The following is a 27,388-nucleotide window of genomic DNA, read 5'->3' on the forward strand; positions in this document are numbered from 1 at the left end:
GCTTTCATCACAGATTTTAGAACTCAGCTGAGTTTTCTCGCCTTGTTTGCTTGCTTACAGATAAAGAACATTCTTCTAAGTTTTTGGAATCTGCATCTCTAAAATGTTTATCCCTGAAATGCCTTCCTACTCTTCTGTAGGCATTCTTCTACTTAAAAAATAATTAAGACTTCCTTAAGGCTGACAGGACATTTACCTCAGTAGCTTCCTCTTCTTGGCAGACTCAGTGGGGGCTCGGGGGGCCCTGCCTGGCTGCTTGCTGGGGGTGCAGAGCAGGGTCTGTGCTGACCTCAGCCACTCACTGGCTGGTCTTGCTCCATCACCCTCTGTGTCCACTCCTGACCTCCACTGGAATCTCTCTGCTGTGGTGACCAGGCTCATGTCTCCTCCTTCCACGCTGTCATTATCAGATGAATACTCAGAAATGTCTGTCGAAGGTGCCTAAACAAACAGAAACACAAAGCTATTGGAACAGAAAGCTGGGGAGACAGCACAGATTGAGGGAGGCAGTTAGTGATGGTCCCCAGTAAGCCACAAACTGAATGACAATTTATTACCATAACTTGGATGACTTCACTGCGCATGACATTAATCTTTTGGAAGCCAACATGAACTCCTGAACATAAGGACCATCTCTTGAGGGACAACTGGGATGGGTAGCATTCATTTTTTTTAAACAATGAGACCTGCAGAATTTATTAAAATGGTAAACCAGTGCTTGTTTCCATCAGGAAAAGTTTCCAGACAGGTGTGAGGATTAAAGCACGTTTTCAGGAGAGCAGAAAAAGACTAATCAGTGACAGGGATTCAGAGTGGCAGGAAAGCTGAGAGGCAGAGAGATTTCACATCATGATTCAAGTTGGAGGGTTGGCTTCCACAGTCTGAATGGTGGGAGTGGAACACATACCTCTGCTGACAACTCATAGCTCGCAAAAGTATGTAACCTCTTATTAAAACAAGCTTTTGACCACTAAAGCTGGCCTTCCCCCATGCCCAGCAGGGCTACAGCTTCCCAGGAAGGCTGCAGAAGTTGAGCATAAGCTATCACGCCACAGGAAGGATCAATCACTGGTGAGCAGACGGCACTGCGAGCAAGCATGGCTGGAGTTCAGACTCACAAAACCTCACTGGAACTCTTCTCCCAGAGCATCACAGGACACACTGAACTCATCCCACTGAAGGCGGGATGTAAGGAGAGGATGAAAAGGCCCCCAGATTAGTCTATAAAGCGATGTGGAAGGATGAGAAGGCTGGCAGAGAAAATTCACATGCTTTGGTTCAGCTTGTTTTACTGTCTGCTAGGGTGGGTCCTGCAGAAGCAGGGCAAGGCAGCTGGGTTGGCACCCTAACGTGATCTCTGCACAGTTATGCTTGTTATGCTCTCTTGACCTAGTACTTCTTCAACTACTGCTAAGCAAAAATACTTAGAAAGTGGAATTTTACTTAATACAGAACAATCTAAAACTTTGAAAGAGGCAGAAGACTAAGAAACATGAGCTGGGATCAGTCTTCAGGAACTGGGTAGGAAAAAAAAGCAACAAAACAAAACACCAAAAGAACCATTCTGTGCAAGTGCTGGCAGGGGAGCATAGTACCAGTCCCATCACTGGGACCACCAGCCCTAGCACAAATCAAGGAGGCTTGCACAAAGCTACTCAGTAAAAGAGAACTCAGCCCAATCCTTGAAAGAACCAAAACCCAATGCAAAAACACTAGGTGCACATTTTAAATGGGGAACTGGAAAACCCTTCGGACTGCTTTTACTCCAGATCATTCTGTTTCAATCACAGAATAGGTCCTGAAGAAAACCAGGCTGTTCACAGATTGCACTGGGTTGGAAAGGACCCTTGAAGATCATTTTGTCCAACCCCCCTGCAGTCAGCAGGAACACCTCCAACCACATCAGACTGCCCAGGGCCTCTGGTCTACTGCAGTAAGCAGCTCTCCACACAGGTTGACTAATAATTTACTTGAAGTTTAAAGATAAAAGAGGAACAGGAGGGAAATCACTGCATTCACTAATGCTGTTGTATGTCATTAATTAGAGTAATCATCTGAAACCAACATTTCTTGACTGTGCACAGAAACGAGTTCAGCTCTTGCCAGTTCTTTAATGCATTCTTCACGTAAATGATGAGACACTGCGTTCATGTTGGGAGAGCTCACCCAAGTACTCTGGAAATTGGAAGGACCTTTTAAAGTTATCCAGAGAAGGAGAATAGCTAAGAGAATGTAATTAATATCAGCCTGTTTTAAACATAACACAGTCAACATTTGTCCCCTGGCAACAATATTGCTCTGAAAACAAACTCCTTCCAGACTGGCAAAGGGCCAAAAAGAAAAGGTTTCAAATAGCATAAAAGCAGTAAGGAAGTACTTGATTCTCCAAGCACCATTCCAATGAACTCTTTTGCTTTGGGAATGCTTTAATTTTCCTTGAATTTCTACGATATCCACTACACCTAAAAAAAAAAAAAAAAAGGATACAAACCTCAAGCTCTTTGAGAAAGCAAAATGCTTGCTTTTGATCTTCTGAACAAGCTCATCAGCTGGCATTAAGATGCTTCAGCATGCTGCAGTATGTCCAAATCTCCTCCTACTGACAAAAATTGGCTATCTAAATCTACATAGACATTGAAATAACTTTTTTTTTTTTTGCAGATAGAGGTCACTGAATCTGTCATTTCCTTCTCTGAAATTAATACATTTCTTCCCTTCTGTTATCTTACTCCAGCTTTGCTCAAATGGCAGAACTAATAGGGTTTCTCAGAAGGCACTCTTAGGGAACCAGACTTTAGCAGGCCTCAGCGCCAAGTTATGTCAGAAATGGAATCAGTATTTGAGAGTTTCAGACTTTGATCACTGTACACAGAGGAAAATTAATCTTGCGGTGTTTCCTTTCCTCCTTGCTCTCTCTCTTTATCTCTATACTCTGGATGTGTTTTCTATTATTGCCTGCCTGCTCTCTCATGAATTTTTTCCTCTTCTCTGATTCCCTTACTTTTTTCAGAGCTAATTTACATTTCTCCTAACTATCCTCTAAATGACAGCTCTCAGGATGGGTGGAAGATTACTAGTATTAACACCCAGAGTGAACTTGGGCAACTATCCTGCCACCTCTCCTCTAAATAGAGTCCTCCTTTCTGATAAACAAGGCTCCATTTGCACTCCTGAGACTCTTGGAGGTCATGCACATAAAGGGACTCAAATGCAGCAAACTTCTACAGGGAGTTAGTTACAGTATGCAAAGCAATTTTACATACTGCATGGAACTCTCCAAAAACCAGAATGAGCAGAAAAGCCACTGGATTTGCTACAATGAATATTCACAAGCATAAATCACCAGAGCAGTGTGTCAAAGGCTCAGGGTATGCTAATGAATGCTTGAAGCTAACTCCACCAGAAGCTGGCTTGCAGGATTATGGGGAGTAGGGTAAGGGTGAAAGAAAAATGCTTCCCCTTAATTAATCAACATAATATTAACTCAAGCATTGTGCACACAGATAGCACAGGATATTATTCAGCTGTATATAAAGATAATAAAAGATAAAGGATTTAAAGCTTGCAGTTCTCTTCAAAGCTTTGTGTTTTCTGAAGCTCCAACTGAAGCAGTGAAGTTCCTGCCAAATATTTTCCTGGTATCTTGAGAAATAGTTTAGTACTTGGGAAGATAGCTGCTTTGACTCCAGAAAGATAAAATTCAGATATACCTTCACACAAGAAACTGAATATTCAAGTGCAGAGCTAGGCGTGTGCTGCTCTCTGGGTGACACCAAGCCTTCTTCTCACGGAATAACCACAGCAACGGCACGCAAAACGTGCAGGAGTAGGTAGCTGTGCGTGGGCAGAGATAACAGTATGACAAAAAGAACAACAATGAAAGACATAAATCACTAATAAGATATTTTAGGACGTGCAAGTCCAAACTGACACGGCGTATTAACTGGAACTCTGTATCTGGAAGAACCAGGCAGTGTTATTACATATATTGTAAATGGAACTCAGATAATGCCTACTTGTTTAGCCAAGTGCAGCATTCCTCCTCAGCACATGTGCTCAGACCATCTCATCTGCCCTAAATATTTATCAGTGGGGCTGGTCCAGCGCACTAGGAAATGACAGCTCCTGCTCCACACGCAGTAGCATTGTGTGGCTGCCATTGCAGGACACGAAGCCACACACTCTTCAAGGCCACACCAGAACAGCCACCTCAAGCATTTCTCTGGGAGTCCCCAACAGCAGCTATCACTGAGCTGACAAAGGGTTTGCTTCTTTCTCCCTGCTCAGCCACTGCTAAATTTCAACAGCATCTCCCTTCACACAAACATGAGAATGAACTTTTGCTATCTCCTAGACGCCACCACCCCTAGGTTGGAATGTAGTCATTAACACACAAAATCATTTATGCCAAGCAGCAAAGAAGAATGCTGCATCTAGTGAACATGGAGGAGGCATGGAGGGAGCAACACTGTAATTATTCAAAGCAGAATTTGGTCACAAGCTGCACCCTCATCTCCTCTTAATGGTGTTTTGAGACCTTTAAACAAGTGGTTAGGACTTCTCTCCTATGACTAATTAAGAAGGATTCATTGCATCCAGCAGCCCAGTGCTTCCTATCATAAAGGAAATTGATTCATGATTATCACTGAAGGAAGGAGGCCAGCTACTAGCCCTTATGCACCACTGCTGACTCTGCTGGGCTTCCCTTTGGAGAGCTCTTGGGGAAGTCTTACTCATGCATGACCCCATTTATTCTGCAAACTAAGTCAAAAATTACAGCTGCAGCAGCTACTGTCTTTAAAGGTTACCCCAAGTATGAATCATTTCAAAGGAAGAATACCCAGAGCTGTTATCAAAAGCAAATGGGACAGTTGCAGAGATGCCTTCATGGATTGAAGGAGTTGAAAGAGCTTTGACATAACTGCAGGAATTATCAGCACGATATGGCTGCTGTTGAGTACAACCAGCAGTTATTTTCTGGTGCTGGGCTTCCTGCACAGTTTCTGACACTAAGAAAAGGTGTGAAGGATGGCATGGACAGGAAAGCTTGCTTCAAAGAGTGAGGAAGTTGAAGTACAGCACACAAGCCCACAAAAATGGTGTTTTATATCACACATGAAGTAACAATTAACAAAATAACTTGTATCATCAGTTATCAGCTCCTGTATCTTGTGGAGATCATAGTGCCTTGAAGTGGAAAATGAGGTGATGATTATGACCACATTCAGTATGTTTGGCTGTACATTCTTTATTGTAAAGGGAGAGGTGCAGGTTTTTGTTTGGTTTGAGCTCTCACATAATCCTGTGCACACACACACACCACTGGCAGGCAGTATCCTGCACACAGCACTAATCCTTTTAGAAAGCAAGAATGGAAAAAGTATTAAGAGTATGATTTTGCACACAGAAACCTCACAACAGAAACCTCACAAATATCTGTTCTCAGAAAGAAAAACTGGGGGAGGAGAGTGATTTAAATCACAACAAAATGGACTTTTTATAGACCTAACAGCAAGATGGTACTTGACTGATTTCCACCCCCCCCCTCCCCGAGCCAGTGGTAAGGAAGATGAAATCGAAGCCATAACTTCTAATCCTGAGCAGAAACCTCAGCTTTTACAAGGCAAACAGGTTTAGCAGGCTATACCTCTGGAGATACATCCACAAGTTGTTCCAGCCTGCCTCTCCCAGAACAGGTTGTTCTAAGGCATGGATCAGCCAACCGAAACAGGTGAGGCTGTCTTCTCAGCCCAAGTGCATTTTTTTTTTCCACACAAAATAAGCCACTAAAGCCAAAAAGCACTGCCTTTATTTCTTGGTATACTCTTTAGATGTAGAATTAAATAGCAATTCTGAAGGTAAAATGGAACAAAATGGCTGCTTGCCAGGCACAAAGGCAGGTAGAAGAAGGCAGGTGGAGGACAGTGAGCTAGACATGAGCATGAAGCAGAAGTTTGCCAACAACAATTAAGGGATACTGATTTGCACTGTATGGAGTGTAAGGAAAACCCTGCTGCCATCTTGGCAGCTGCAGTATTTGTGCTACAACCACACCTCTTAAAAGCATCACTTTATTAGTTAAGTGAAGGCTTAGCATTACGAAGCCGAACTATCACTTCCTAATATTCTGCATTGCCACTGATCGCTCCACCAGCCTGTGATCAGATGAGCAGCAAAAGTCTACAAGACCCAACAGTGCTGAAAAATGTCAATGCAGATAACCCAGGAGCGCTTTTTCTGCTTTCTCTGGTTTTGTTAGTCACACAAGGACATTCTTAGTTTCTCCTAGAGAAAATAACTGGCTGTTACAGACAATTTGGACCAATTTAAGCATACTGTTAGCCAACATTGCAACCAATTGGATTACTGTAACCCTTGCTCTTCATTCCTTCTCAAAAAAGAAAAAAAAAAAAGGGGGGGGGGATGGGAGGAGATGCCACTTCACATGTTGCATCTTGCAAACTATTCAGGGACAGAACCAGGGCTCCTCTCCTGCAACTGCGTATTATCCCACGCAGTCGAGCTCTCATCTTGATAAGGATTCTCCAGATGACAGTCTCAGGTTTTCAAATATAAATACCTGACTCTGATAGGGCATGCAGATAATTACATCATTTCACACAGAAGCCTCAACATTATGCACTGGAGCCTGAGCACACCAGAAAATTACAGTCATCTTAAAATACCACTTAAACAGGGTTTAGTTCTTGACACAGAAATTGTTACTTTCATGTTCCCAAGGAACAGATGTTATCACGTGGTTTGATAACCTACTTTCACATTCTTTGTTTATAGTTATTCACTCAGTTTCATTTATTAAAGTTAGTGGATTCAGGCCATGAAACCTCAGTTTTATTGTCTCTATTTTAGGTGATGCTATGGTAATCATCCAGGTTAAAAGCTTGGATGTAACAAGAGGACTCAACTAAAAGGCATGACTAAAAGCCAAATTATTATTTATGAGCTAAACCCTAAAGTGCCTAGACTAAACACCTGCAGGATTCAGTAGGAACTGTTAAGGGAGGAAATACATTTCCATCTTCAAGCAACTCTTTTGTTTTGTTCCAAGTCTCCAGAGAGAACAAATACTTACAATGAGAGGGAATATCTCTAAATCATTTAACTGATTTAACTGTGGAGAAAACAGGCAAGCTTCCAGCACTGAGACCTTCACTAGGTCCCAAAAGTTTGTCACTTTTTGTTTCTCTAAATAAATAACTTGGTCTAGATAAATAAATATTTTCTTCTAAAAATCTCTTGAGCCCATAACAATCCTGCAAGCCTTCTAACACAGAATCATAGAGCGGCTTAGGCTGGAAGGGACCTCATAGAGCTTCTACTCCAACCTCATCACCATGGGCAGGGTCACCTTTCAACTAGATTCAGCTGATCAAGGCCTCACCCAACCTAGCCTTGGACACCCCCAGGGGGAAGCATCCACTGCCTCCCTGAGCAAAGTATTCCAGAACCTCACTACCCCTGTACCAAAGAACTTCTTTCTAGATCCAGTCTAACCCTACTCTCCCTCAGCTTAAAACCACTCCTCCTTTTCCTATTGCTAGACACCCTTGTGAGAAGTCCCTCTCCAGCCTTTCTGTAGGATCCCTTCAGGCATTGGAAGGCAGCTCTAAGGTCTCCCCAGAGTCTTCTTTCCTCAAATGCTTTCTAAAAAGGAAGCCACAAGAAAAATCTCTCACAGTAATGTCACTGTTGAGACCAAACAGACAAAGACTTCAAAACATCTTTCATATTATATTTTCTCTCAAAAAGTAGGTGATCACTGCAGGCATATTGTATTTGAAATGAAAGGAAACAATTCCAGAAAAACAAACTAAATGAGAGATTGCACACAGGTATTCAGTGAAGAACAAATTATGCACACTGACTTCTCATCTTTGGTTGATCTGCCTGCAGCTTCCTGTGAAAGCCCTTAGAGAAGCACTTATCAAAAAAGGACAAGAGAAAAAAAAAAAGAGAGAGGAAACACAACTGGCACTGTTGTATAACACACCAGTGCAATACAGGCATCATTTCTGCAATAATGCTCAGTGTTGAGTGGAAATTTTTTTGTTCATAATTTCCACAGAGGTACACAAGACACTTCTTAAAATTCAGCCTCTGCTCTTGCAGCTCCAGCAGTGCTGGCAGTCACAGCTCCAGCACTGGCAGCTGCAGGAGACACCGAGCTGCTGGGCAGTGCAGCACATTACATTAATTTGCTTCTACTCCCACTCACTCCACATTCTTCTCACTTGACTGTTCTCCCCTTTGCCCCATTTATTGCTCCACAGGGCCTGCAGTACTGCCCCCAAATCCTAAAATAGTTACTTCATTTCTTTCCTCCTCTTCATTTCTAACTTCTTGCAACCCCTTCCCTTCTCTCCAAAAGTCCTTCCACAACCTTCCCTTTCTAGATCATTGTCTCACATTTTTGCAGTGTTAAAACTATTTTAAACAGCAAACATTTCAGGGCAGAAAATACCTTCCCCTGTCTGCAATACTGTGTTAGGGATGACAGTATGTGTGTGCACACAAAAGCACCTTCACCTAAACTGAATTTTAATGAGGATGAGAGCACCTATATGCAAGGCTGAAGAAACAGAAGGCTCATTTAATTGCTCTTCCAAATGAGCCAAAGAACACCAAAACAAGAAAACTAGTTACAACAAAAATTTAAAAAAAGAAATACATTAAATGTACTCTGCTAAAATTAATTCTGTCTGGAGAAAGAACAAAGAAAAAGGAGAGCAACACAGAGTTTACAAATTTTCTTTTAGATCATGTGCCTAAACTTTGAAGGAGGAAAAAGAAAATGAAGTTACTGTCAATTACGTAAAGCAGCGTGGCTGAAAATTGCCATGTTGTTATAAATACACATTTTATAGCAAGATTCAGAGGTGCTGCAACACTGTCCTAAGTCTGACACATTTTGTTGTGCTGATTGTTCACAGTACATGAGAAGATTTCCAAAGGCAGACGGGTTAAAACTCCTCTGAGATTTGAGATTAGAACAAAACCTCGTGTGTGTCACTTTGCACACAGTGACACAGCTGCCAGAGCATGGGGATAACGCACATCACAGGGCACATGGAGACAATCAGACATTGAAAGCTTTTATTAGTAAATAAACATACCAGGAAGAACACACTCAAAGTGTCTCACTGAGGCAGTAATTACATAGAACCCTTAAACTCAACAAACTGCAAGTCTCTGAGGACTGCCTTGCACGGAAAACTTGCAAAGAGAAGAGCTCTGAAATACAAGCATCAGTCATTTGTACTAAGCAATTCCTTATAAGGATTGTAAAGCTTGCATAAAGTAGGAAGATTAAAAGAATTAAGGTAATGCTTCTCAATTACAGGCAAAGAGCCTCAGTGCTGGTCTGCACTTTAAACAGCAATACCTGACTGCTTTCCACAGCAGTCACCAGCATCTTTTGGCTTCATGCCTCTACTATCTCAAACCAGATCAAGAGGTTGCAATGGTTCAATTTCACTTCCATTCTTAAATCAATGCTTGCTTTACTTCAGAAAGGGCATGTGTGTGTAGTAAAAGCATATAGAATTGGCATTTTTCTTTCTATTAGGGTAGCACATGGCATTTGTGTATTTACACATGGAAAATGCAACCTCTGCAAGAATCAGAAGTGATGTCCACCCCACCCTCCTTTTGTGTTTTTGTTTATTGGGCTGGGGTTTTGGGGGTTTTGTTTAGTTTCGGTTTTAACGTAAGATAGTCTCAAAATTGACAAGATAATGCTAAAATAACATGTTAATTCAGCTTCTAGGAAAAGCATATAAAGTATGTCCTTCAGGATAATATTAAGCATTCCTCGCTTATTTTCCTCTTCTCAAGGTAAAAAACACTCATGTGATTTGTCCTTTGCACCCAACTCTGCACTTAGCAGATTTTAAAAAGCACTGCAAATCTTTTCCCCCTTGAATTTCTAAATGACCATTTGCACTCTGACCAAAAATTCATACACAGTATGTATGAAGCAACTAAAACCCTGTGCAAGCTGCAATTTCCTGAAATGTTCAAGGCCACAAAGCCAGGCCCAAAATTTGTTCTAAAAGTAAGTGGAAAAAATGGTTTTGTACCAAGCAGTGGTTAACTCTCAAGCACCAGCAGTTAGAGGTCTCAGTCTGGGAGCTGTGCTCAGACCTGAAAAGCTGGGTTGGAGGGAGAGCAAAACACCAGGTTGAGAGAAGAGGGACAGCAGTTTTGAAGAAAGTGCTCAAGCAGTTCTGGGCATCCAGCTGCACCATTTTTAGGAAGTGTCTGACAAGCAGCTCTGTTGCCTAAATGCAGAAGTGCAACTGTTGGTGTCCTCTGTATCAATTTTGTGCTTGTTTTACTGGCAACTATTTTAATTGGAATTTTTCTTCTTAGCAGTTAAACAGCAGCGTATGATGTAGTCACATTGCTTCAGTAGCATGAGCAGCACCCAGAGCCTGTTTTAACTGCAACATTTTGTATTCCCAGCTCCAAATCACCAGAGATACTTGGGCATAAAGTCACCTGAACTGTCCTCTGGATTATCTGCATTCCCCAGCTCACAGCAACAGTAACTGCATTTTGGACAGAAAGATGGGCAAAATACTGTAGCAGAGTTGGGTTTGCGTTTTGGTTTGGTTTTTAAAAAAAATAAAAATAAACAAACCAGTCTTTTAAAATCCAAAGAATTTCACATAGCTTCAAGGGTCATTTTTCAGGGTGCAGTACAGGGCACAACTCTAGCAGAACTTCATATAGCATGATCTTACTTTCTATTTGTCAGAAGCCCAGTCAGTTCACCTATATTACTGCTTTACTCATTTAAACTCCAACTCATACAGTATTTTCTGTTCAGTATGTAGGACTGTAACTACAGAGCTCTCATAGGAGGTGAGCTCTTCTCAGATAAGGTTAGTCAAAGTTAAAGCAAGTTTTTAGACAATGGCAGAATGGCAAGTTCCTCTTCATCCTCCCTCCCCCCGCCCCCCAAGTTATCAGCTCATTAAAAGCAAGCTACACATTAATAACATCATTAAAATAGAGCACAGAGTGCAGTCAAGAAAATTCAGAATAAAACCAAACAGCTGTGTCACATAACAGTGCAAGGTGATTTAGTCTGAGCATAAAGGGGAATAACTCAGGATTCAGACAAGAATATTCTTGCAGAAAAGCCTCAGCTTTAAAATCTGTCAAAATAAGCATTTAAACCCTTGTTTTCCAAAAGGCTGACCTCAGATTTCCACTGGAGCTACTGCAATTCAGAGCATTAATATAACACATACCAAGGCTTCAGGATAAAAATCCTTTTGACATGTTTATTGACATCCACTACAGCCAAATTTACACTTGGAAATCTTAGACATTTCAGATACATTTTCCCTACACATAGCCAACAGTAAATGGATTCCGTTCTGTATTCATCCTTAGGAGGGAGGAATGTCTAGATCACAAGCTGACCATTTGTATCAATTTGCCAGAGTACCATCAAACAAGTGATTTCCCCCCCAGCCTTCTGTCCTCAAAAATTGCATCACTAGAGCCAAATATAAGTCCTGTTACTCCTAGAATGCACTTAGAAAAGAAACACAAAGCCTGCCCCATGCAAAACAGCACAAGTGTACCATTACATTCAGACTACCTGAGAAGACAACCACTTCTAAAGGAAAAAGTGCTCAGGAAATTGAAAATTGAATTTAACAAGTCACCCACACTCTAACACCACAGTGAAAGAACATGTGTACATGCACATACCCCACGACATCCTTAGCACAAGCATTTACATTTCTTTGCTCAAACCAACCTGTCCTTTTCCACTTAGAAAACATCACATTTTTCTATCTACTTTCAGGTTCATCTTTGTGTGTTTTTATACATGTACTGTTATCCTGGTAGCTTGTGCTACCTAATCTATGAGGACTCAGGCTGTAAAGGGGTTCCCAAGTTCACTCTGGTTTCTGCAGAACAGCAACTTCAGTTTATCTTCACTAACAACTACACAAGGCTGGAATAACTCAACACAAGTTTTACTAAAGAGAAAAGGAAGAACAACATACATTGAAAGTAGATGCATGCACCCACACATACCATTTTCCTTGCCCCTAAACTGAACCCTGCATCACTCCACTACACACTCTCACATCCTCTAGAAACTGGTTTCAAATACAGAAAAGTATTTGCAGAACTTTCATATAATTGCTATCTCTTCCTACACCTTCATGGCAGCTAATTTTACCTTGGAAAGATTACAGAAACACAGCACACAAAAATGGGGAGCAACAGCAGTGATGCTTTCTCATACTCTGAACCTCAAAACTTAAGGACAATATCCCAAGGGGCTTCACATGATGCTATGCTGAGAAACCAGAACTTTTGAGGACATTAAATCAGTGCCTGAAGTCCTGAACAGCAAGTATGTAAGTCCTGGAAAAACAGAGGTAGATCAGAAAAGCCTGTTTCATTGGACAATCATTTAGAAAGCACAATGAAGGGAGAAGATCCAGAAAGCACATAAATCAGGTGTTCTAGGAAAGCAACACCACTGCTTTTTATTTATGTGCATGGGTTTTCCAGGTAATAAAATATCACCACATAGCACAGCCAAGGCTGTGAAGACTGAGTGCACAAATGGGGCCTCTTTTATGGATACAACCTTGGCAGAAAGATGCACAGATGTCTAAAGTAGTTTGACAAGATATAAAACTAGTTTGGGGGAAGCAGAGGAACACTATTTGCTGTAGATGGCAACCACCACCAAAAGTTTTCTCATGACTGATAAAGTAAACTTGATTCAGAAGATTTCTAGACAGAGCACAACCCTGAATTTAGAAATTAAAATCCTGGGAGAAATTTGGGGAACTCCCTCTTTCAGATACAGGAAAGGAAACAATAGCTGTAATAGAACCCAAGGATCTACTTGAAAAGGCACACGATGTTCATCAAGCGCTGCCTGAACATGTGAACCTTCACAACAAAATGTGCTCCAGTGGTGTAAGCAAAGGACTGAGTCAGAGCCTGACATTTAAGACTGGATCTAACATCAGTTCCTGTGGTTTGCAGAGATGCTGTTTAGGACAAAATTTTCACAAGTGACTCTCAAGTGCATCTGGCAACTTGGCTCTCAAGGTTTTTGTTTGTTCAGGGTTTTTTTTGCACAGGTGTTAGACTTTTGGAAGTCCTCATTTAATTAACTCTTCAAAATAGACTATTGATCACTTTGATGACTTCATGGAGACTGCAACAGCAAAAAAAAAAAAGCTTTAGAAGTGTTCTATGTATGCAAATACAGAAGGTTATCCTCAGCTATAAACACTAAGGCATTTATTCCAAGGGCCCATAAATAGCATTTAGACAAATCCAAGAGGACAGTCAAAATCTTCCACTCCTGTCCCCAAACCTCCTGATGAATTTATTTTTTCCAGTACCTAGCATTTCAAGAGTTTCTTGAAGCACTCCTTCTGGACATACCCAGGTGCAAAATAACTCTGCAGGCTCATGGTTTGTGTCATATTTAAGCCTGTGAGTACAAAGTTGGCACTTCTGCACCTAAGCTTATTTAGGGGCTTGATTCAGTAGGTGTGGGTTAATGCTCTGCAGAGATTTCCACTCAGCATGCTTGCAGTGAAAAGCACATCCACAACAGTAAGCACATAACTCTTCTGTAATACACCAGGCATTTCAGCCTAAGCAGTGAGAAATCCAAATTCTAGCAACAGTCTTTAGCTTAAGAGAGTTTAAATCCCTCCCTCAGGCAAGTACTCAGCCCAACAAACAAAGCAATGAAAAGGTCATTTCTACCTCTCCCTTCAAGGTTGGGCCACTGTGGAAGAAACCACAAGACTCAAAGGGTCTTTAAGGGCTCCAATCCCTGCTCCACATCAAACAGGCATTAGATATAATGCAGGAACACCAGGGAGCTTAAGCATTCCTTGGTTAGAAAGGCAGTAGCTGGGAATCCTGGTCTTTAGCACTTAAGCTCTTCTGTCCCCTGTATAGAGAAGACAGGCATCTAGATCTAAGTCTGATGGCTGCTTTGCAGGCCAGGACCTAGATTCCTGCAGCTCTGGCATGACGATCGGCTGCACCGCAGAGATCAGCCCAGTTCTGATCTGCCTCCAAATGTGCCGCAGCGTTTTTTGGAAATCCACACAACTCCCAAAAGGCAAATCTCCCAACGTCAACGCTGATCACAGCAAATATGCAACAATTCAGCCTTCTTTAGCTGCCTAAACCAGACTTCAATTACTGCAGTTTGGAATATTACAATGACACCGCATGACCAAGCACAATTTAATTGGATTTTTGTTTGTTTGTTAGATGAGTTCCTCTCCAATTCTATACTTTCTCGAGTCAGTGCAGAAGTTCAAGCTGTGAAGCCAACACTGGATTTTGCAATGCATTCAGGACTTTTAAAAACATATCTCAACTACATCAAAGCGGTCAGAAAAGTTAGTACTCAATAGGAAGTTGTTTCTCGAAAGGAAATTGCAAATTTCAGTCAAAGAGGAAGATGGAGAGTTAGAATTAACTAACTGTTCCAAAACCTTTAGAAAGCAGGAAGGGTTTGTGAAGGTTGTGTGAAGAAACTGCACGCAGCCACATAAACAAGCTCAGCTTAGGACTATGTAAATAACTTAAGAATGTCCCCAGTTAAAAGAAAAACACACAACCAAAAAAACCCAACAAAAACAAACATCTCCCATCAAGTTGCACATATTTCTGAAAGGACATAACAGATACCCTTGCAATTGTCCCATTGAGATCTATTTATTTACCCATTGGACAGGCTAGGTGCAGACACTTCGAACTGGCTAAGACAAAACCATTTAGATTCTGTACCTTCTCAGAAGGTTGTCTTATCACTACAAGCCCTGGTAAGAAGTCCCTCCCCAGCTTTCTTGTAGGCCCTCTTCAGGTACTGGAAGGCTGCTATAAGGTCTCCCCAGGCCTTCTGCCTTCTCTTCTATATTCTGCTGAAGTTTTCCCGACCACTCAACTTTCCAGCATTCAAACATCTAGACTTCTCCAAAGATCAGAGATTATTTTAACACACATTTAACCAGCAGCAATGCAACTTGTATTACAATTTGGTCAATTAATCCATTTAGCTTAACCTCTGTTTATATCCAGTGTCCAAGATGTGGGAGTCTAGCCACAAACACAGAAAGGGCAATGGGCTGGGCAGATCTTTGGTCTATCCCATACAGCCTATCCCATTCTCACATCCTATCAGAAAATGTTCCTCTGCAGCCAGCAAAGGGCTGCATGATTGCAGGGTCATTTAAATACAAGAGTTAGATAAAGGTACCAACTAAAGACTATCTTCTCAAACATGTGGCCAAAGAGACTTACTTTGCCTTGCATGCCCCACAACACCCACTTCAAGCTGTAACTACACATACACAGCATTGGCAAAACCTTGCCATTACCTTGTTACTGTACCTGAATGTAACTGGGATTGTGCCCAGTTCACAGACACAGCTTTGCTGTAATACCATGATAGCGTGGGCTTGGCATGATTACATCATACACATCATACATCATGCTGGCAGTCAGGCAGCAGCTCTACCACCTGAGCTCAAGGCCAAGCCACCAACAGCTGTGCTGAATGCAGTTGTCTGCACATTTTTTACAAAGGCTTTTCCATTTATTATGTTTGGCTCAATTTACTGCCCTTATCTTAGTGCTGTACCAACATCCCTATGCAAAGCTTGTGTAGCCAGTAAGTTGTGAGAAAACACGCAGTAACAGGCAACAAACTCTAGCTTTACCATGGCCACTTTGCAAACATGATGCTGAGTTTCTCACTCCTGGTGGAGTATCATGGACCATGCATAATGAAGCCTGAAAACTGTCATGTGCATGTGCCTTGGAACCATAGATCTGCTCACTTCTAAACCCTGGGCCTTTCAATGTGAAATCAGCTATGGAACATCCCTAAGCTCCTTCTAACCTTCCTGAACAACATTCTCAGCCATTTTCAATTCTTCTTCCAACAGTATTTCACCTTTTAGCCCAAAACCAGCCTATGCTAGTTTGAGATGACAACAAATATGAACCATACATGCCACTTTGTGAAATCCTCGATTCTGTCTCTATTTCACAGAGCTGCCTTTCTCCTGTTATCTTTTCTTCACTATGTGACATCTGCCCCTTCTTTCCTCCTCTATTCATCCTCCTTGCACAGAAGAGATGCCCAAAAATCACGGGGCAAAACACTGAACAGGACAGAAGTAAACATTGGAACAGATTTATTCTTAAAATGCTGCTAGTATAATTAGGGTCTGCAAGAAACAGCAGTTATGTTTTATTAAAATTATAGGATGAACACCAGGGGTGCAGTGTGTGAATTACAAAACTGATATATTGGTTGTAGCAACACATTTTTCTTACTTTGAGGATGAATCTCAACAGAAATTAGAGACCCCCCACTTAGCGTGCATAAAGTAGGAGAGACAGTAGCTGAGCTGGGTATTTGAGGAGCTATGAGGACAAGTTCAGAAGAGATGCTCTCTGGAGGCTATGCCTCTGAACTGTGCATGGAACAACTTGCTTGCCACATCCATCAGCCTGTCAAAAACCTTAGCAGATGGACTAAAAACAACTCCCCACATCTTCAGAGCCACATGCAGCTTCAATCACAGACCACTAGTAGAAGAAATCAATCCACTCAATGTCAGTAACATGATCAGGGACAGCAAAAAACCAACACAAAACGTCCTTACAGATTTAGAGAAAAGAGAAAGGAATGTTCAGAAACGCTTCTCTTCCCTGCTTTCACCACCACCTCCCCAAAACTAAATCACACAGCCATGTACACTACTCCTGCACGGTGGCTTTAACATGCTGAGTGATGAGAGGTGACGATGATGACTACAGGCCATACTATGCATCTTTAGAGGGCTTTCAATTCAGCACTGAGGGGCCAAATGGGGCTACCATGTATCTAGACTATTTTACCCTGATTAAAGCTGTAATTATACAGTTAGTCATAATAGCTGCCATACTTTAAACGAAACCCACCTCTCCTTCAGGGGAAGGGAAGGAAATTATGCTACTTTATTCATCCAAACACACTCTCAGTTAAATTCAAATACAACATGTGGACTAGATAAATACAGTGACACACAGCCACAAACACTTAGTAATCCAAGATAGAACAAGGAGATGAATCTTTTAACCTATAATCTTCACAAAGGGAAACTAAATCTTATGATTAAGAGCTCTGTCATATCTCTGCAGGTATCAGTGGAGGCTGTGTGTTTTCTTCTCAACTGGCATAAGAAATTCATGCTGCTTTCAGGGACTAAATACAAGCAAAGACACTGCAAACATGAGGTCTGACACAGAGCTTAAAAGATTTACTTGTTTACACAGTTAGCAGAGAACTTCTATGGGTATTCACATATACACTGCACAGAGGGTAAGCTGGCTCTGAGAATCTTTTTCAGCACAAAAATTTTTTCCTTCTCTTCAGTGTGTTTTCAACCCTGAAACAGAACTGCTCCATTTGATCAGCAAATAATCACTCCACATCCACAGGAATAATTATTCTTGTCCTTGCCAGCAGAAGGGTTTCCCAGGCTTAGGTCACCTTTCACAGAAAAGAGGAGTTAATCTCAAATAGCCACCAGTATTCAGTAACAACATGAGGGAAGGCAGTTTCTGTATGTACCTTTTAAACTAACTTCTGGTTACGGACAATACAGCTTTAGTTCCTCAGTAGATTTTCTACTGACACTCCAAGTCCACATTTAATACCACTGAAGACATTTGAAGAACCTTTCCCAGGAAGAGATACCTGGAGACAGAGACCCTGCAAGAGGTTCAGTTCCCTGAGAAGACTAACTCAGGCCACATACACATAAACCTGGAGAAGGGGAGCAGGGTCTGTGCAACATCTTCACCCACAGCAGTCCCAGATCAAATGATGGAACCAGCTTGGATAAAAGACAGCACATTTCAAGGGAAAAAGGAAAAGAACAGGAGATACAGGAGACAGTTTCCCGTTATCCACATGGACACTTAGACACTCTGGAAACTCTCATTCTGGAATAAAGTATTCAAAGCATTTGGTGTGCATTCAACATTACTAAACAAGTCGACTGAGTTTTACTGCTTAACCTTCCTCTTCTCCCACTGATTTTTTCATCATTGGTGGTATAATTTTGAAATATTCTGTAGTTTGAGCTGAACACATTGCCCACACCAGTCACTTGATGAGGGAGAAGACTGACCAGCACCCAGCTGAGCCACCACATTCCACATAATTTGTTAGATAACAGAAGTATAAATCATCTTTTATACATGCCCAGTTAACCACCATCCCCTGCCCAACATAGCTGAGTGGTCAAGAACAATTTCATGAGTCCTGTCTGTTGTTTTCAACTCTCAAGTGACCCCATAGTTCCATCATTGCACCTCCCTTAAGCTAAATATCCCAATTTTTTTTTTTTTTTTTTTTTTTTTACAGTGCTACCTGCTAGGTTTTCACACACTTGACAACAGGAAGAAAGAGTCATTGAAACTATACAGAACTATAAAAGAACAAAAATACAGGTCACAATATACTATAAAGTCATAAAACTACAAAACACCACATACAATAGTTTTATGGGAAAGAAGGATGGGGAGAAAAAAAAATATTGTTTTCCAGATGTCACACCATTTTCTCCCCCTCCTGCTACTCAGAGTGAGGTAGGAAGCAAGAGAAGGTTTTTTTTGTTTCTTTTAATTCTGCCCTAAAACATACTTTAAGTAATTGCAAGTGAGTGACACCTAGTGATGAACACAAATCTGATCATCCTCCACTCTCCCACACAGAGCAGATAAGCCAGCAAGCACCAACAGGTAACTCAGGAGTGGGTGTTGAATCATGGGAACCTGACACTACTACATTTCTCTCCCTTAAATGCCAAACATCAAGTGAGCCAAGACCTAGAAACCTGGTGCACAGCTAAAAAGAATAAAAATAAAACAGCTAAGAGATGGTTTAAACAGATCTAAATCATGACTTGTAAATTCCCTTTGCTATTCTTTTCAAAACTAATGACCTCTCTCTGGAAACACCAAGTTTTCCCAGAGATCTCATTCTTAATTAAAAATATACATCCCAGAAGCAAAGGGGAAGAATGGGTTTCTCATCAAAGACTAAAATATCAGCAGTTGTCTTAGAGACCACTTAGTGATGTCTCCAGCTTTGTAACTGCTATCCTGTTGTAAGGACTTTACAAGCCTGTCAAAGACTCTTATTTTGCCAGCAGTTCCAAAATTATTGCTCACAGAGCAGTTACTGGAAGTGAAGGGGAGGGGATCTAGTGTGATTTCTGGTAGGGTTACAGGAAGGAAAAGTATGCTACTATGCAAAGTAGCAACAACACAGTCCCCTGAAAGGGAAGCTGGAATAAAGACACCAAGAAAACTGGCCTGACTTTTCAACACCATGACATGGGGACAATCCTGTACACTGCATTTCTTCACTTAATGCATTTTTAAGAGCAGTCCAAAGCTCCAGGACAGAAAGCAAAAAACCTACAAAATCCTATAGGAAAGGGAAGCGATTAACCTAGCACAGCCCTGCTGCTTTCACACATTGTGCCATTTCTCTATTTTGTCACAAGTGGGATTTTGTCACTGGAACCTCAGGAGTAGCCCTGCTTTAGAGACAAAGTATGCAGACCATGATTAAAGCCATCACAAGGGTCAAAAAAAGCCAGTGGGCAGACTTGTAACTACAACAATGCTACAACTTGTAGACCTTGTCCTGCTCAGTAAATCCATGGCCACTTCCTTTTCTCTGCTCACAGATTTATGTGAGGTCAGGCTTCAGGCTGATTTTTTTGGTGGTAGTGGTGGTTTTGTTGGTTGTTGGTGTTTTTTGTTTTGTTTTTAGTTTGGTGTTTTGTTTTTTTTTTTTTTTAATCCTTCCGCAAACATTAAAGAAAATTCCAAAGCCTGTAAAATTTCAAGCCCCGAAATCTTAAGCTCTTTGAAAACCTAACACAACAGAGCCACCTACCATGCAAAGGCAGGACTGACAAGACTCAGGCAGCAAGGGCTGCCACTGAAACTTATTTGAATGAACTTGACCCAGGTTGGCAGCCATCCAGCACCCTACGTCACTCTGACTTAACAGAACACAGTGTTCTTGGCACCCACACAAAAATGTGTTGAAATCCACGCTGGAGAGAGAGAAAAAAGTCAGGGTATGTTTCAAATTAATACAGGAAAATGGTACTGAAAAGGTAATAAAACATCAAGACAGCATTAGATATTTTTTAATGGATCCACTGCATTTTTCCCTGATTTATTTGTGCCACTTGGTGCTACCAGAAGCTGGGCACATGGGCAGCTCTCCACAGGAGGAGCCCTTCCCTGTCCAAATCCTGTCCCACATGTTCTCCCTCTCACCTCAATCTGTGCCCTACCTGGAAAATTCCAGTGCAGTGCTCAGCCAGGCAGTGAAGGCAGGCAGTGGCTGCTGTGCCTGGGCTGCTGTGCCAGGGCTGCCCCTGACTCACTTCCTTGCCCAGCCCTCGCAGCGAGGCAGCAGGCAGGCAGCTCACGCAAGGCTTCCATAGGGGAGGATGGCTTATACAGTTATGTCATTCACAAGTGGATTATGCTAACACTGTCACGGGGAGAAAAGCAAACAAGTAGAAGGAGGACAGGCAAAATAAACTTAATGAACCATGAACTTGATGTACTTCCTCCATATATCATGTGGCTGTTATCTCCTGTTTCTGTATTTCCTCCCTCCAGGACTCCACTCTGTCTCCCTCTCTCCAAAGCCTAGCCTCATGTCCCTTTTCCTTCTCCCACCTGTCACCTCTTCTCTGATGTCCTACACTCCTCTTCAGTGACTGATCAATACATTTAACACTTGCAACACAGGATCAAAACCATCTTGCAGGTACCTGCTACCTATTAAGGGCCCATACCTGCAACCACAACCCCACCAGTGTCCTGACTGTGCAAGACTCCAGGCAGCACCTTCCAGCCAGGTCATGAACTGTGCTGATGATGGGAAATGGATCCAGTTTCATCCTTCTGCACACACATCCTTGGCCTAAAACACAGTCAGTCCACTTGGAGGAATATAAAGGACAGAGCAAGGCAAACCTGCTCCCTGCACGGGCAGTCCACTGAAGCTGCTTCCACCATTTCTGTGCAAACCTGAAAAGCTACATCGGTTAATAACTGATCCAGCATTCCACCACCCTCCATCCATCAGCTGAATGACAAGAACATTTCAGTCTAGTTAGATTCTGACACACTTAACACATGCATCTAGGAGAGGACCAACATCTCTGGTCAGTCTTTCCAGCATCAGGAGCTTGTCTTATACATGAAACTTGCACTGATTATTTTTCACCTTGACTATTACACACACTACAAACTATTATTATGACCACAGAAATTAACTACCTGCTAAGCAAAGAGACAATAAAACTTGTAGAGGAAGCAATTAGGCCCTTTTAATAGTCCCTGTTTAATATCACAGAAAATCCTTTCAAAAGTAATTTTCTTCCAGCCAGAACATTGCTTATGTCTTCCAAATTAAAACAGTATTAGCTCCAATACTGTAGCAGTGCCTTAGTGCCCCAAGGAAGAAAAAAAGAGAAAGAAGTTATGTATTTGATGTTTTGTGAATGCTTTTTATGTTCAAAAAGCCATTTTCTCAGTAACTGCATTCTAAAGTAAAAGGAAAACCAATACAAAACAAATTCTTAAACCAGTTTCTTTTGCTTCTGTTCTGTACACCAAGGACACATTCACATATGGAAAAAAACATGAATGTTCATCAAGACAAAGTAGAGAATGGGCCTAGCTTACGAATAAACAATTTTAAAAAGCTCTCTATAAACAATTAATGATCATTTGATACAAGTCTGTACAAGAGACTTCACAGAGCAGAAGAGAAACAAGAGTGGAGGTAATTTCTAATCTTGTCTTTCTATGGTCAGGCTCCAGATCAAAGAGGCTCCTAAATAAGTAGCAGAGATAAAGTGAATTCAGAGTTCAGTAAGTTACAGGACAGAAAGACATTCAAATAAGTACACAACATGTACTGACGATGACACAGATGACAGAATTCATATCAAGACACGTAAGTTTCCAACAACATGCTGTAACTTGGTAGGTTATCTTTAAAATTCCCTAAGGAAGGAGCAGTTCATTTTTATTTAACAAAGATGCACTAGCATTCACACCATACAAATCTGATGCCAAAGCAGTTCCCTGCAAGCACAGCCCAAAACACTCCTCCTGCAGTGGAAAGTGGGGGAAGATTTTCACAGAAGAGGGAAGCTCTTCAGTAGTCTCATGTTTACAAAGGAGTTTACTGGGTTGGTAAGGAGAACAAAACCCACAGTGCTCCACACACAACAAACACGCTTTGTATACATACAATTAAATTTGTCACAAAATTACAGGTGAGTTCTCCAGCAAACTTTGAAAGCCTGGCCCAGTACCCTCGCCTCTCTCCTAATTGAGCTTGGCAAGCAGCACCAAGATACAGTGAAGTCTGAAAGTTTGCTCGAGAACCAGATCCACAGGTTCGAGAAGTTCTCTCGAGCCACTCCCAGCTGGCTAGTGGGCAAACCACAGGGAGACTGCCAGAGCCTCCAAGGAGGGCAAAGTTGAGGGCAGGATGTGACACACTTACCGCAATCACGCAAGCTACTTGTCTGCCTAACAGGCAGCCTGGCTTGCAGCCTCTGAGCAAAGGCACAGGCCTGTTAGCTCCAACAGGGCAAGATTAATTTTGTATTGTATTGTTAAAGTGTGCAGTCAGCAAAGATTGTTTGTTCTTACACCCTTCGAGACTGAATAGGATGTTTAAAGACAGAAAAAGTTGGGGTCTCAGAATGAAAAGATAAAGCAACAAGTCCTATTTCCCAGCTGAACACAAAAGCCACCAAGTCCCAGGCTCCACTGCCCTTCTCCTAGACCACTTCATCTCTCCAGAGCATGAGGGATTTCAGTTTGCTAAGTAGTGCAATATTTTCATTTGTGGTTTGAGAATCTCAGCTCATTCAAGGCCAGATTGGATGAGGCCTTGAGCAGCTTGGTCTAGTGGAAGGCATCCCTGCCCATGGTGGGGGTGTTGCAACTAGATGATCTTTAAGGTCCCTTCCATCTCAAACCATCCTATGAATTAGCTTCACCAGGATCAAAACCAGAGTAACACATTCCCTGACTTTAGTACATACTGTTTGAATTAAAGCTTTCAATTGCAGCACATTGTTTTTATTTAACATAAAAAGAAAAGACCACCTGTCCAACAAAAATTTTAATGTTGAAGCCCCATTTTGAAAGTTGAATTCTGAGCCATGAATGCATCTAACCATCAGCTATATACATATGAAGGAGCACACAACTCCAGCTAATTACATGGCTGCCAGTTAGAAAGGGAAAAACAAAAAAATCTAGATGAGAGAATAAATTGGTTTTCTTAAATACAAGAAGATTTTACCAGATGGGTCACCCTCTTTAAAAACAAGTGTAAACAAGACTCAGCTACTGAAGAACAGCAACACCTTGTAGCTCTGTTAACATCTCAAGCTAAGCTGAAAGTTGGGTCATTTGCTAACAAAGTGAAAAGAATTTCTGTCAGTAATGTTGCAGAACCTGACAACCTAACATGTTTGCCTACTCTCTCCTCCCCTGTTTTTAAATAGTTAAAATATTCATTTAGAGGGTCAGAGAACAGAATCTAGGACAGATCCAAAACAAGACTGAGTTGTTAAGTGCAGAAGCAACGTGGAAACATGACTTCAGAGGAGCAGGAAGTACAACAGCAGAGATGAGAGACAAATCACATCCATAGGTGAGGAAAACTGGGATAATGCCAGAACTGGGTTAGTGTTGCATTTGAGCTTCTGCAATATTCCAAGTCAAAGCATTGTGATTCTATTGCTGTTTTATAACACCTGATCTGTCAGTCCTCATACCACTTTGGTCTGGAAATGACTTATTACCAGATGAAAAGCACAGAAAATAGGTGAAAGGAAAAACTGTCTAGCTACCTACAGGGTAACACAACCGGATTTACGTGATCTGTGGTCACAATAAATGCAAACACAGGCAGACAAATTGCACCTGCCTATGCACACAGAACTCAAGACCTTTCAATTTATTAAATATAAGTTATTACTGTTTGCAGTGAAGGAGATGTTCATTGCCAGCTACATATGAGAACATATTTCTAGATGGCTTGGTTTTATTTTGACTAATTCCAGCTCAGGGTTGGGGGGGTGCATGTGTGTGTGTGTTTTCTTTTTCAAAAGCCAGTGCAGGTTGACATATTTTTCTAAAAGCAAACACACACACTGGTACTGACCACATTTTAACCACAGCAACAATGTCTTACAACCCATCAGGCTTCTGGATTCTACAGTTTCACAATGCTAGAACAGACTTGTACTCATCTCATTTAAAGAAAATTTCAAGCCTGTTTCCCCAGTCTTCATTTAATTCACTTCTAAAAACTCTTTTCTATCAGTAACTATCACCATCTTCACTTGAGTTTAATGGTTCCACTTCATTACGCCTTAGTTTGACCTCTGTGTGGTTTAAGCTTTAGCAAGTATCGATTTTCCACAGTATAACTTCCTCTTTACAGCACTACATGGTAAGCTCATAAAAACAACTAATTCCTTTCTAGCTTTTTCCAGCACAGTTTGTTTCTATTTCTACACATGCAATTAGTCTAGTTTGATCTAGCAAAAATTAAAGCATTGTTCTTTTTAGAAACTGAACATACTGGGACTAACATCTGCCAGAGAGATTGAGGCATCAGACGTGAATTTTCAGTTTCACTAAATAGAATAGAAGCAACCTCTTCACTCCACATTTTAGATGTAAACAGCAAACCAGAACTTCCTTTTGCTTTAATCCATAAACATTGTTAATGCCACATAAGATAACACACCAATGAGAATCTGGAAGCAGAGAAATGTACAATGAAAGCAGCAGTTAAAAAGTTGTAGAGATCAAGGAAACAAAGTAAGATCAGCAAGAACAAGTCAGGCCAGAGACTCCTTGAACTCAGTATCTTATCTGATGGATTGCCTATGAGATGCATAAAGCAAAGAATTACTAAGCAAAGGAATACTACTTCCCTGATATACTCCCTCATAAGAAAGTGATCTGCAACTGCAGAACTTCACCAGCTGATTTTTCAGCTTAATGGATTTTTTTTTCCAGAAAACAAACTGCACAATCACTTTTAAACCAAACACTGCAGAAGTCTGGGGATATTGTACAACTTCTTAACATCAGCAAGGACAGTAATTGGAAGGGACCACAGGTGGGTCACCAACTCTAGGTTCCCAGTGCAGTTGTAGTTTATTATTGCTGCAACACCTAAAGAAGCCTCAGAAGAGTTGAGTGTTATGCTGAGACCTGTAACAAATGCAAAAAGCAGCAACCTCTGTTCAATGACTTTGTGCCAGCTGAAGAGCCTGAGAAACAAAATGCATTTGGAAAAGGCATAGTGCTGGAGGACAGAAAACATTCAATGGTACTTTTCTTGCAGTCAAACCCTACAATACTACCAACATGTGGGAATCTCCTTCAGAACATTTCATTCATTCATTCCAGTTCATTCCAGTTCAGGAAAACACATAAGCTGCATAATCATCATCTTCTAAAGAGTGGAGCACAGTGCTGCTAACAAGCAGATGGAGAATTTTTATGACCTACTGGCTGCAAATCTCATAAAAATTAAATCCATTTGCTATTCTTCCACTTAAAATATGCATGGTAACAAAGCAGCAGAAATTAGCATTCAGTGTTCTCTTAAATCATTCCTCCCTCCTCAAAATGTGACAAGAAACCACCACACATTATATCACCAGCAGTCTTACTTCTCCAGCCCCGTGGTGATGACGATGAGGATCATGACTGTTAAAGTCTGCATTATTACTTCTGACTGCTCTAAGTGTCTGGGGGTATGCAAAGTCAATAGAAAGCTTCCACCACCTTCCAAAATGATTACAAATTAATTGATGGCAATTAAGTAACAGCTGAGCATCATTTAAAGAAAATGCAATTCACATGTGGAAAAGTTAAGAAGTTTTGCTACTTCACTAACAAAGCTTTGGAGTCATGATCCATAAGCCAATGCTGCGTTAAACATGCAGAAATGACAACCTGAGAATGCTCAGGGTAGTAGCAAAGGCATACTTAAAAAATTAAGTAGAGTACTTAATAATACAGTACAACTTCCCCCCCTTAAATCTCACTGCCACTCTTGGCTTCAAAACGTGACTTGTACCACAGAAGAGTGGCATAGGAGTTATGCTGCCTTCCAATACTGCATAAAATCATGGTCTAATTTCCCTCTGCATTTCCCCAGATATTTCTTCCAATTCACTCACAGTGAACTATGATGGTAACTAACTTAAGTATTTACACTTAGTATATTCCCACAATAGGAACCAAGGAGATGAGTAATATTTTTCACTTAAGACTCATATGTGATGAATCAACTCATCTTCATTATCAAAGGCAACGTATTCACCTTTTTCAGTGATTTTTTTTCTTTAATGTTAAAGAAACCAAACTAGATATTTCCCCAAACCTAGTTTCTTCTCCAAACTCAGATTTATGAAGCCATTGATATGCTTGGCAATCATTTATCTAAAATTGTAAAGCCATGCCCTTTCCCAACGCCCACTTGACTTTCTCCTTCCACATCTCCTTTGTTAGCTTTTTAACAATTAAATGCTCTTACAGAAAAGTAAAACTACAGAACCTTTTATTTATGATTAAGTAAGCTACAAGTCAAAAACATAAGAAACAAATCTAGCTCTGTGGTTTACAGGGAAAAAAGTAATGTGGAAAATAAGACTCAAGTGCATCTAAAGGTTAAAAAGTAGATGGGAATAATCACCCTCCTGCTTTTTTTGGACTTGTTTCTTGTAAAAACACTGATTTTGTTGTTGTTTAAACTGACAACTTTATCTGCTGTCCAGCTCATTGCTTTCTAGGCACATGAGAGTGGCAGTTATGCCTTATTTCCTTGTCCTAAATTTGTACCCTTGGAAACACATGTGTCTCTCCATAACCCCTCCAGTAACTACAGGCTGAATCTGATGAGTTTCTTACTGCAAAGAGCTGCCCTCATCCTTCCTTTCTAAACCAGTAAGTAAACACCATACAAAACATCTCATATCTTTCTATCACATCACAGGTACCTTATATTACAAGGATGAGTCCTGCAAAGGAGGAACACATTAGCCAAATTCCCTGATGAAGTTTCCTGGTATACAGCTATGTAACCTGGATTTACAAGTGGCTCTGTAAAACTGTTACACTACTGTCTACAATATTGTTCTTTTCTCTGTACCTGTCTGCAAAGAAGTGAAAGGAAATATGATACTTTCCC

At 41.1% G+C, this 27,388-nt stretch overlaps 1 protein-coding gene across 1 annotated transcript in view; it reads right to left on the reverse strand.

Annotated features, from left to right (window-relative positions):
* Positions 1-27,388, reverse strand: part of SPIDR (scaffold protein involved in DNA repair) — a 183,566-nt gene that overhangs the window by 137,706 nt on the left and 18,472 nt on the right. Inside the window, exon 6 of the mRNA XM_054394612.1 lies at positions 197-441. Within this exon, the coding sequence (XP_054250587.1) occupies positions 197-441 (245 nt within the window). The remainder of the gene's footprint in view (positions 1-196; positions 442-27,388) is intronic.

Source organism: Indicator indicator, chromosome 31, assembly GCF_027791375.1.
Source record: "Indicator indicator isolate 239-I01 chromosome 31, UM_Iind_1.1, whole genome shotgun sequence".
NCBI lineage: Eukaryota > Metazoa > Chordata > Aves > Piciformes > Indicatoridae > Indicator > Indicator indicator.